This window comes from Colossoma macropomum, unplaced genomic scaffold, assembly GCF_904425465.1.
Source record: "Colossoma macropomum unplaced genomic scaffold, Colossoma_macropomum, whole genome shotgun sequence".
Taxonomy (NCBI): Eukaryota; Metazoa; Chordata; class Actinopteri; order Characiformes; family Serrasalmidae; genus Colossoma; species Colossoma macropomum.
The window spans coordinates 28,544,458-28,557,422 of NW_023494800.1; the positions used below are offsets into that span (position 1 = coordinate 28,544,458).

Here is a 12,965-nt window from a genome sequence, read left to right on the forward strand (position 1 = left end):
AGCACATGACCACAATGGTCACAATGGGATCATAAATAGCCACATCCTCTGTTCTCCTGATATTGGTAATCTGGGACACTATTCAGACTCACTTTGTGAAAACAACACATATACAAGGTTGAAAAAAATAGCAGTTTTCAGCAATGGATACTGAGCAGTTTAAATAATTATTCACATCAAGCTTTGTGAGTGCAGACACATGGTTGAACCTATATGACATATTTTACCATAATTTGTTCCTTAGCTGTATTACAGACATTTAGTTGATGTTGAAATAAGCATGTGTTTAGTGTGTGTGTACTTGACTTACTATTTTCATACTAACCACTTTTAATGTCATTTTGTTGACGGCAGTACAGTAATAACGGAGTCTAATAGTAGAACTGAATAGCCTGTAAGCAAAAATTGCATATTCCCAAATGTCAAAAGATAAAGTTACTAGTTATATAAAATGAGCAGCTGACGTCCAACCACCCCTGCATTTTTTTTTTTATTTTCAGGTCTGAAAAGAAAAGCTTGTCTCCAACTGTAATAGACGACTACAAGACCAATCTATACATCGGAGCCCCAGAGGCTGAGTCACAGGTATGAATTGTGCTTGACTGCATGTGAAAGACTGCACCTCAGCTTCGGATGAACCATATTCAATAAAATAAAAAACAGGGCTAATTATTGTTCTCAAGAGTTGTCACAGTTGCTGAAATGATACTGTATTTATGTATTTGCCTATAACAGTGCAAACAGTTCCACGGCAGTAAAATGTCCATATTACTGTTCTCTATCTAAGGCTGTTGGTAGGAAAATTGCATAATGGCAGCACTGTTTTTTTGAACAAAATTATCATCATATTAAGAAGTAAAGACGAAATTGCAGTCTTTTGACAATCGGACAATTTTACTTGGTATTTATGCCAGCTGAAATCAAATGTTAGAGAGACTAAACATATAATAGAAATGTTCCAAGACTGTTCGAATTAGTGAGAATGTTTAGTCTACAGATGCTAATTTTGGCCAATTCTATTGACCAATAACCAAATGTCATTAGTCAGCAATTAACCACTAACAGGCAAGCACAAAATCAAAGACGCAACCTATCCACATATCAATAGGCCCTTTTCACAAAAAACAGAACTGCGTAAACGCTGGGTAAAACAAGTTCCACTATTGCCTTTCAGACAATTGCTAACCTCAGAAATACAGGCGTTCGTATCACTTCAGCTCACCACAGAAAGGTGTGTTACTTTATCTTTGTCATAGTTGCCAAGATTGAAATTCGAGGATGTGTCCAGAATTGTTGGAGAACACCAAACACACAGCAATGTGTGTACTAAATAAATGATATGATGCATGGAAAAAATCCTTTACCGCCAGTAAAGAGTACAACAACGTCAGCTAACATCTATAGAGCGATGAATCGATGGATAGGTGAAAATAACTGTTACCAAAACGCTAGATAAGCCATATTAGCTGGAAATGTTGAAACAGCTCACAATAAACAACAAACTAGTTAAAGCGGCAAAAAGCTAAACACGCACACATCCCAGCAGGGTGGTGTGTCAGGTCGTCAGGGTCCATAGCCCCACTGTAGATGTTTTCTTATTTGCCTTTATTAGCACTCAGCTGGTTTCCTGATATTCCTGATACATTTAATCTGCAACGAGAAACTGTCAAACACTAAAAAGTTGCAAGGCTCAAGTCAGCGAATTTTCCCGTTCCACCTTAAATGGTGCAGCAGTTACATTCTGGCAGCTCAGGCACCATTCAAAGTGGAACCACCGTCACCAGTGAACGAACACCTAATGTCTGCCGAGCACTTGCTCTCTCAGTTGCTGATCAATTTTGAGGGAGAAAATGAAAACTGTTGGGTTCCCCTTTTGAGTCTTGGTTCCTCTCAAGGTTGCTGTTGTAAAAAGCACTATATAAATAAACTTTGATTTACAATCGAATTAACATTTTTTAACAATATCGGTGGTCAAACAATTGTTCATTCATCAGTTTACGATTATGGTTTATGGCTAAATCATTGATATTGCGTAGTTTAGATTTAGATTGTATTGGTTTAGATTTAGATGGTATTTTTTTTTCATCAAACGTTATGAGACAGCTAAGACCCACATAGGTCAGCAAGATGAATTCCTACTTAAAGGAAACATTGTATTTTACTGTTTTAGCAAAACGCTCTGTCTTTTTCTGATTAATGCAAGGAAATGCCATAGTAGAGCGAGGGTAATAATCCGCTTGTGAAACACAGCACAAAAACATGCCTTCTAGCAGTACCTCTGTGTGCAAATAACTTATTAAGCCAAAAGGGACATTAAAAGAGGTTCTTCTGCCCTTCTCACTTTTGAATCCGTGTTACTGTCACATTAGCTTTCAAATGATGGAGCTGTCTGTACCCACTGTTTGGAAGGCTCAAGTGATCAAATTACATGTAACATGTTACCAAATTTAGAAGAAATTATACTTGGAAGGGATTACTTCTTCATTACAAAAAATTCTTTCTTGTATCCAGTATCCACCAATGTCATGACTACAGTGGTCTGTGTGGTTCCATTTGAACCTGACACACTTATAAACCAGATTATCTGTCAGTGTCCATGCATCATATAAACTACCATATCCAATCTTGCTGAGAGCATAATTGTTTGTGTTTTATTTCTGCTTTGATAGTGCAGAGCCAAGTAATAATTCTGTATATTATATTGGTTAGACCTTTGTAAATGTGACCCTTTGTGGTTTGGATAGTCCAATCTTTTCCACCAATAATGTGTTATGGAAAAAGTTTTGTTGTTTGTATTGGTTTTAATAGTTTACTGTGGTTTTAATGCTATCTCAGTGTAGCAATTAACAATTAGTCGCTGGTCTTTAGAAATGCTTAAATATTTGCTTTAGTTTGGAAGTAAGATACCAACATACTGCCATTAGTCAGGGGTGGTCACAGAGCTTGGCTGCTTTTGCCACAATCTTCTCAGGGTCAGCCTGGCCTTGCTGTTCTTTGTCTTCTTTGTGAATCTAAGAATTCTAGGCAGCAAGACCTTTTTGTTTTTGATGTGTGGTGCAAAGCACAATGCAAAAGGCCAAATTCTTCAAGTTGGGATATTAGCCGTGGACATTTGTAGAATGAGTGTGTCTAAAATAGCACGTGAGACCACACATCTTTCTGTCCAACAGCAGTGACTAGATGATTTTAATTTTCTCCCATTCTCACTGCTGCATACTATACCACTATTCATGGTACACAGTGTAATACAGTACTAACAAATGTAAATCTGGAAGCTGCTTCCTCTGCAGCCTTAATTAATAAATGTAGGTTGTACTGGAGTTTATTTATCCATAAGTTCCCTGTGGGTTGTACCAGCCCACAGAACAGCCTTTTACTGTCTGAGTGCTCTTAATTCTACCTACAGTCACCCAGTATGAAGAGCTATGCTGGCTACCATTGTAAAACAGGTCAGTGAAATGTGACTATGGTTGAGATTTACGACCAGACACAACTTCTCCTAATAAATATTTGCCCACACTTGCTTAAGCCATTTTCTCAGCAAAATAGGAAATTTTGTATTGTAATATGTGTGTCATATATGTATATGCAGTTTGACTTCTGAATTGGTTGAAGTGTTTTGTTGCAGGACTTCGCATCCCCAAGAAACCCAAAAGTGATCAGATATATTTGTTAAGTGGTTTATCTCCTGATGTGACAGGACATGATAAACATTTGTAAAGGGCCTGATTCAACTACTGTTGTGTTATAACGTTTTGCATGCCCCTAAAATAACTATTTCAGATGTATGTAGGTCAGATTAATGTAGGCATAATCCAAGTTTGGTATGTAATTGCATATAAATTAATCTTCAGAGAAGTACTGGGTTCTGAATGTTACCAAATTGGTATTTTTATAAGCTGTGCATCAGATGTGCAGACCAAAAACTGCCATCTTCATTGCATCGATTCCTGCATTATTTATTACAGGTAAGTACATCGAACAAAGAGGCATTAGACATAGACTGTTTTTAGCTGAGATCCTCAGTGCAGTTTACATTTATGAAGGTTTGCAGGCCTTATTTGTGTATACTGCTTTTAAAGATCCATCAGAGCTTAAACACGATCTTGGCCTAATATTTTGTCTCTGGCAGTTTGACTCTAACAGTGTAGCTGTCTTATGATGCGTCTGTATGTCCTCCTCAGCTGCGAAAGTAAAACTGTTGCATCACCAAATCATACTCACCAGATGTTCGAGTGGTAATTAGCAACTGGGGCAGGGGTGGACCAATGACATTGCATACTACAAAAAACTGTTGGTTGCTAATTCACTACAGTTAGGCTTGATGCTGTACTTGTGGACTCAATCACATGCTTCCTTTAGTGTTTTGTAGTTGTGTTTTTGATATAATGGGAGGAGTAAGAAGTAGCCAGGCTCTCCTTAAACTGGCTGTGATACCACCTGTGTGATGACAGCTTTATGACACCAAAAAAACCTAAACTCAATGTTATGAAGTTGAGGACTAGGCTTAAAGCCTGACTGAGCAACTATTCCTGTGTCAGAAACAAACACTATTAGACTTTTAAATTGATAGAAAAAGGCACATCTGTGTTTTTAAACACTGGAAAACGTGGGTATATCATGAAGTTCACATTTAACATTGTAAAGCCAAACTGTGTTGGTGAGCTATTTAAGGTGGGCTGGAGTTAAATCAGTGTCACCAGAACCTCAACCTAAATTCATGATGCAGAATGAATTTGTGATGCTGAACCCGAATTCACGATGCTTTGTCAGGTTAAGGAATTTGGGTTGTAAAAATTCAAGTTGTAAAAATCAGGTCTGGAAATTCAGTGAAACATCCGGGGTACTCAGGAAGAGCAAACAAGCGTAGATCCAATCGAACTCCTGGCCAATCACAAAACATCTGTGAGGTCATAATGGGGGGCTTGGGATGGACCATTGGGAGGGGCTTAGGAGGGACCATTGGGAGGGACCAAGTATATGCCGATGAAGGACCACGGCAGAAGTGCATGCGAGTGGAACGTTGTAAGTTGCTTATTCTTCCTCCTCTGTGTATAAGCTCACATCAGATACTAGTATTAATTGTTTTATTGGTTGTTTGTGCAGATATAAGCTGATGCTTGATTTTACACAAGGCAAAGCACCAGGTAGTGGCTGAGCCTGTTTGCATCTGTGTTACAATTGCTTTTCCTACACTCAAGTAGCACAATGTCTTGTTATCATATAACTAAAAATTTGTGTGCAAGTAAACTAAATTTGTGAGGAAGAGTGTTTGTTTGTGCACGTCGACTGATCTGCCTCGCAGTACGATAGAAAACTTGAAGAACAGTGCAAATTCTACGAGATATTTTTTTTGATCCAATTGTAACCCTTGTGTCATGTGCCCACCACCATCTGCACACTCAGTCCACCCTCGAAGGCACTTTTCCTCTGCGTTGTGTATTTTGTGTCTTTTGGGGAAGGAGGGAGACTGGACACGAGTAGAGTTCTTTTAACACAGCACAGTAGCAGCAGTTTATACGACAGCTGGCTTTTCACATGCAGCACTTTAGAAAACCTGGAGCTTGGCATTCAAATGACCCTCAATAGCAGCTAGGCACACATTCATGGCACAGTCCTCCCTTCACAAAGCACAACAGACTGTAACTTTTTTTTGTATATTGTTAAATGAAAATTAATGAAATAAAATAAATAAAAGAACAAACAATGCATCCATACTATGCAAAACAATGGCTCTAGTGCCTCATAACCATGCTTGTTAATGCGGCTGCCTCTACTCACACATATTTTACTAAACTAGAAAAAATAACATACATCATTTCACAAAAGGAACAAAAATACTCTTTGTAGATGAGTCACAATACATTTTTGAGCATTTTTAAGCAAACTCTGAACATGGATGGCTTAATAAAGCAATAATTTTAGCTGGATGCCAAACTTAACATCTTACCTTCACAAAGCACAACACAAGACTGTAACTTCCTGCTTCCTGTGCAGCAAATTAACTAACAGCTTAGGGCAACAAAAACCTAGTGGCAGGGAAAAGGAACTGTGGCCTACACAATGATAATTTTTTTCAGCTGTTCTTTATACTGAGAGTTAAAGAGTGAATTTAAGTGGAGAGAGATGGAATAAAGGAGGTCGTCAGCAGCAGGTTAATTAACTGATGTAGCTGAGATTAGAGCTGGGCAATATGACTGTATTTATCGATATTGTGATTAATCTCATCGCAATGCCACAAAATGCTTTTATGAATATGTTGCCGATATCATTAGTACTTAGCATGTTTGATTACAAAGAGAGTATAAGTAGTCCTGTTTCACTGGATTTAATGCGGTTCTGTATGTGATATGTTGTGTAAAAATCATTGGATTCAGTTCTTCATAGTAATTTTTAAATATGCCACTACTTTCTGTACCAACTTATCTCTTGACATGTTTTGTGAAGACTTTTTGTTAATACCAAACAATAATTTGACTTAGTTGACTAAAATTGACAACCCAATTAGTTGGCAACTAATTTAACAGTCGATTAGTTAATGATGTCATCACGTGTGTTTCTCGCACTAATTAGGAATGTTTTGACATTACCGCTTACTGAGGAGTCAACAAAAGTGCGATGGCAGCCTCAAGAACAAAATCATCAAAAGTGCGGGAGCATTTCACGATAAACTCAAAAAAAGGTTGTCAGTTGTGCTATTTAGCATGGGAGCACATCCTCCATGTTGGAGCATCTAAAGAGGAAACACATCGGTTCACTAGATGAAGAAGACTCATCTTGTTAATATAGCTAGCTAATGTTAATGAAGCCATCTTATTTCATGTTATGAGCTGTAACATCATCTACTTTGACATGCATGTTCTCTTGAATTGTTAATGGAGTTGAATTGGAGAAGCAAATAACTATTATTCTCAACGACCCTGTTCACTTTGCAAATGACATTTACAGTTTTAAACATTGCATCATTGTTCTTATGATGCAATGTTGGTGCAAGGCCACTGGTGCGTTCAAATTTGGCGAACGTAGGAGAGCGTTTGCCAACAGTTACGTTTCCACGAATGTTTGGGAAAACCTGCAGTTTCAGGAGGTAGTTCTCCGCTGACACAGAAGGCAGCAGGATGAAAGGTTACTGTTGAAATGAAATGTTTACGCATATTCGTTCACATTTGACTGTTCATACAGAATAGGTTTGCACAAACATTCGCCACTTTCCCATCCGCTCCATCAGAGCGCATCTTTTCTGCAGCGGGAAATATCGGTTCTCAGAGGAGAGTGAGCCTCTCACAAGAGCACATTGAACTGAAGTGCTGACTTCAGTTCAATAAAAACCTGTGATTGTAGAATTTAGTTACAACCAGGACTGCTGGAACCATGGAGGCGAGCGGGCATTTGACCCACTTTTCAAAGTACTGTGGTGACACTTCACTTCTTTTGAGTTCAGGACGGCACGCCCAGGTGGTCAGAAATGGAATAAAATTGCTACTGTTTGTTTGTGCTGTGTGTGTGTTGCATTTGTGCTGGTTTGTGCCGTAGAATTCATCGTTTGTGCTGGCATCGTTTTTAAGAAATTAGACATTGTATTTTATTGCCTGTGATGTCACTCAGCCCCCCATCAAAGTCTAAATCACACCAAAATTGTCTCATTCGTTTGTGCTGTGTTTTGCTGGTTTATGCCGTTAAAATAAATGTTTGTGCTATTTTAATTCTCCAGTTATAAAGCCATTACAGTTGGACAAGTGACGTCACGCAGCTCCCCATCAACGTCCAAATCACACCAAAAGGGTCTCATTTATTTGTAGTGCGTTTGTGCTGGTTTGTACTGCTAAAATAAACATTTGTTATTTTAATTTTCAAGTTATTAAGCAGTAAGATTTGATGCGTGATGCCATTTAAAAGAAACGTTTGTGCTCTTTTAATTCTTAAGTTTTTGGAGAAACAGGTTTTGTCACTAGCCATGACATCATTTACCACAGGATTGACACTAGTTGATGGTGAAGATCTGAGAAACGCGCTTTTTGCCTCCTGAGAAGTCGTTGTCCCTGATCATAACAGAGTTATCTGGCTTTTTCAGCTTTAATTATTCAGCTTCATCAACTGCACTGAGTAAGTAAAGAGCTGACTAAAAGTGATGATGCAAAATTACTACTTTGCTCTTTAAAAAACATTTTCAAAACGAATCAAGGGTTTTGTGAGGTTACACTTAGTTTAAGGAATAAAAACATTAATGTTGGTCTTTCAGTGTATCATGTGTGCTCATGTTAATGTGTGACTTGTTAAAATGCTCAACAAATATCAATGAAAATTTACTGGAACCTCCAAGAACACAACAGATTTTAACAGTGACCAATGTGGGCTTTATCCCATTATGGAATTTTTGTGGATATTTCCTTTTGGTTCCACACCAACCTAACTATGACCTGTCCAGTCTCAAAGAATTTCCATAAAAACAATAAAAAAAAATAAAATAAATCAAAAAGATTACACTTCAATTTAATTTTTTATATCCATATAGAATTTCAGAGCTGTGCTCAAAGTAATGTTTAAGTTATGATTTGTTGAAGTTTTTCCAACACAAAGACTGAACTGAGCTAGAATGTTTAAAAAATAATATTAAATATAATATTAAAAATAATATTAAAAAGAAAAGCACATTAATAATACAACTCCATTTCCCAAAAAAGTTGAGACGCTGTGCAATATGTAAATAAAAACAAAATGCAATGATGTGCAAATCATTTAAACTCTATATTTCATTGAAAATAGTAAAAAGACAACATATAAAGTGCTGAAGTTATGTAATGTTAAAAAAACACCTTGTGGTTAATAAGCAACAGATCAGTAACATGAGTGAGTATAGAAAAGCATTTCAGAGAGGCTGAGTCTTTCAGAAGTAAGTAGATGAGGAGGGGTTCACCACTCTGTGAAAGACTGAATGGGCAAATAGTACGACAATTCAGGAATAACATTTCTCAACATAAAATAGCAAAGAACTTTTGCTTTTCATCATCTATGGTACATAATCTCATTGAAAGATTTAGATAATCTGGAGAAATCTCTGTATGCAAGGGACATGGCCAAAAACCAGTATTTGCCGGCCATGATCTTTGGGCCCTCAGGCAGCACTGCATTAAAAACAGATGTGATTCTGTAGAGGAAATCACTGCATGGGCTCATGAACACTTCTGAAAACCACTATCTGTGAAAACAGTTCATCACTGCATCCACAAATGCTAATTAAAACTCTAAAATGCAAAGAAGAAACAATATATTAACAGGATCCAGAAATGCTGCCACTTTGTCTGGGCATGAGCTGATTTAAAATGGGCTGAGGTGAAGTGGAAAAGTGTCCTGTGGTCCTACGAATCAACATTTTAGTTCCTTTTTGTAAATCATGGACACTGTGTCCTTCAGGCTAAAGACCACTCAGCATGTTATCAGTGCACAGTTCAAAAGCCAGTATTCATGATGATATAGGGTGCAATAGTGCACATGGCATGAGTGACATGCATATCTGTGCACCATTAGTGCTGAATGATGTATACATGTTTAGGAGCAACATATGCTGCCATCCAGATGATGTCTTTTTCAGGGAAGGCCTTGCTTATTTCAGCAAGACAATGTCAAACCACATTCTACATGTATTACAACAGCATTGCTCTGTATTAAAAGAGTCCGGGTGCTAAACTGGCTTTCCTGCAGTCCAGATTTGTCACCACTGAAAATATTCGGTGCATTATAAATTGAAAAATCAGACAAAAGAGACCCTGAACTGTTGAGCAGCTGAAATCCTATATCAAACAAGAATGAGAAAAGATTTCACTTTCAATTCTACAGCAGTCGGTCTCCTTAGTTTCCAAATGCTTACAGAGTGTTGTTAAAAGAAGAGGTGATGAAACACAGTGGCAAACATGCCTCCGTCCCAACTTTTTTGGAATGCGTTGCTGCCATCAAATTCAAAATGGACATATATTTTTCAAAAAACAATAAAATTTCACAGTGCCAACATTTGATATGTTGTCTTTGTATTATTTTCCGTTAAAATTATGGTTTATGTGATTTGCATGTCATTGCATTCTACTTTTATTTATGTTCTGCACAGCATCCCAACTTTTTTGGAAATGGGGTTGTATAATTCAGAGCTTCTGGAGCATTATGACTCTTATTTTGGAAATCCAGTGTTTTTCCACTGAAAGCTTATATTGATTTTGATTGTGAGTCACAAATGTAATCTTTAAAAAATATTAAACCATGATAGCACATATGTAATGTTTGTATATGTTAATATCACACATAATTGTTCTAAATCTGAAAAAGGTATGAAGGAAATGGAATCAGACATTTAAAAGAAGTATAGGACCTGAAAAGCTTCCATTTATTTATAGAGTATAGGGTTTTACCCTACCACTTTTGGAGGTGTGGTACCCCCCCTTTGTTGCAACAGAGTGTAGACAGAAAGCAGAATGCACAAAGCACAGAATGTACCGTTTAAATGTAAAATTTAAATTTATATATATTTTTTTATTTCTTTTATTAAAAGAAAACTGATTTAGTTTTATTTTATTGCTGCTCCTTTGCACATCTTTGCTTTAAATTTTGACAGGAAAAAGATATCAGAGTTTTATTTATCTTTTGTATTAGCAGGAAAGTTAATTAAAACAGTGCAATTTTTGAATACGGTATTCATCTTTATTGTCTTCTTTGTTAGTTAGCAAATGCATAAAAACCTCAAGCTAAATTTAAAAGCTGATAGCTACATAAGAGTTATTTGAGCAATTCACAATTCGAATAATCAATTATTTGGTTTCAATAATCGATAGCTTATTCAACTATCGAATTAGTCATTTGTTGCAGCCCTAAACAACTGTATGAATTTAATCTAAATTGAATATGAGATTACGAGTAAACTGGGTCAGGCTAAACATCACTGTAAAAGTGCAATACACAAAGGAAAAAATGTTAGACTGTTGGTTACAAAATTTGTTTGTTTAAACTAGAAATACAATAATATATAAAATATGATCTGCTCTTAACTTCCCATAAGGGTGATAGTGGAAAGTATTATTGTAGTAGTTTGAAAAAATGCTACAACAAAGGCTTCTCACAAAAGGTTTTTGTATTAAATATTGCTTTCATATGTTTATCAGTGTATCCAGCTGTCCATGTAAACAAAATCAAGATTCTTGAAATGATTAGAATATTCCATCAGAATATTCCAGACTAAGAGCATTACATATTTTCAATGTCATCTTCCCTCACAAACCTGATTAAACTCATTAGCAGAATGCTTGATGAGGTGAATTTGGTGTGACAGATTGTATGCCTAAAATGTGTCATGCTGTGGGTCCCTAAGGAGCAGGACTGTAAAACACTAGCTGAACATCAGCTGTGTAAGTGTGTGGGTGTGTAGATTATACAGGAGTAGCCAGTTTATTAGGTAGCTTCTATCCACGTTTATTGGTCATGTGTAGTTCAGTTAGCATGATTAGTGTCAATATTTTTCATGTTTCCGGAACCTTTTATTCAGGATTGCATCTCAAGACTGCGGACTCTTTCAAGAAGTACTCCAGATTTTTCTTACACGCTTCATGTCATCAGTCCAGAAAGAATCTTCTTATGAGCAGCTAGTCTTAGCTTCCTACCAGATGAAGTGAAGGTGGTGCTGGATTGACTATACTTTCTTTCCACTCTGTTCCTATCACCAGACTTTCCCTCTTCTGTTTTTCTGGGAGATGGGACCCCATGGACGTTTGCGACTTAACATTAGACCGGAACACTTGAATGACCTTTTTGAGAATGGACTATCGGCATCATGTTTTGTCAGTATTCTCAGAGTGTTAAAAAAGCACACACATCTTAAAATGCAAGAGTACAATATGTCTGTGTCAAGTATGTACTCTTTCGGATGATGATCTAGGCACAGTAGTGAGAAACATCAAGTTAGGCCTCCGCATGCAGGCTACTGAACAGTCAAGGGATGTCTTTAGTCCAAGGGCCACCACGTGTAGTGGACTAGAATAAGAGCCTCAATGCATCGTGTTGACATTGCTGGCATTTTGTCAAGGTTGTCAAGAATGGGTTGTGTTATCTGCCACAAGTACTCTGTCCCTGGACCATTGTGTATGCAACACATTGACACAAATCACAAGCTCATCAGGTAGGCATCCAGTAATGTTGCATGCAGGCTACTAATATTATACTTGTAGTTCTGTGCTGTGATTTTTATTATCTATCACTCTTGTTTTCAGCTATATTTGTGCTTGTATTTGAGAATCAATAGTGCCCATATGTGTATACCCACTGTTTTTTTCTAACTGTTTTGTTAAAATATAATTGTTTGGTTATTGAGTGTTATTCATAGTGGGTATGCTTGTTGTAGGGCTATAGGAGTTGGTCATAATATCCAATTGTGATTTTTCTGACCAATATTGTGATTGTAATTTTAATGCAATTATTTTCTATAAATTAAAGGGGAATTCCACTGATTTTTCACATTTCCTGCTTAATTCAATGGTTTAGATGTTACCAGAGTCATTCAGTTTAGTGTGAAATGGTTTGTTGTAGAGAAACATACAGACTCACTATGGTGGTGATAGGAATCAGGGGTCATCTACAAAATAAATATAGCCATTTCCATGTCCAAAACTTGCCAGTGAAGTATACGTGTATTTTTTTTTTACATGTAATGTTGACATTTTTGGGTGCTACTTTGCCTCATCACACCCTGCATGTACATTTCCACCATGAACAGATGAAAGAAAGAATGTTCTATGCTGCTGTTTCAAAACTATTATTTGTAACCATTTTATGTTTTAGCTTTCTGTGATGATAAAAAAAAGTAAAAAAAAAAAAAGGAATTCCCCTTTTGAGCTCCATAGCCAGGGATGAGGGAGTAGCTAAGTAGCGTGCTACTTTTTGTAGTTAGCTACAAATTTTTGTAGCTAATAGCTGTAGCGCCTACAAATTTT

General features: G+C 36.9%; 1 protein-coding gene across 1 annotated transcript in view; it reads left to right on the plus strand.

Annotated features, from left to right (window-relative positions):
- Positions 1-12,965, plus strand: part of pdlim4 (PDZ and LIM domain 4) — a 56,890-nt gene that overhangs the window by 20,129 nt on the left and 23,796 nt on the right. Inside the window, 1 exon segment of the mRNA XM_036587513.1 lies at positions 501-585. Coding sequence (XP_036443406.1) covers positions 501-585 — 85 coding nt within the window.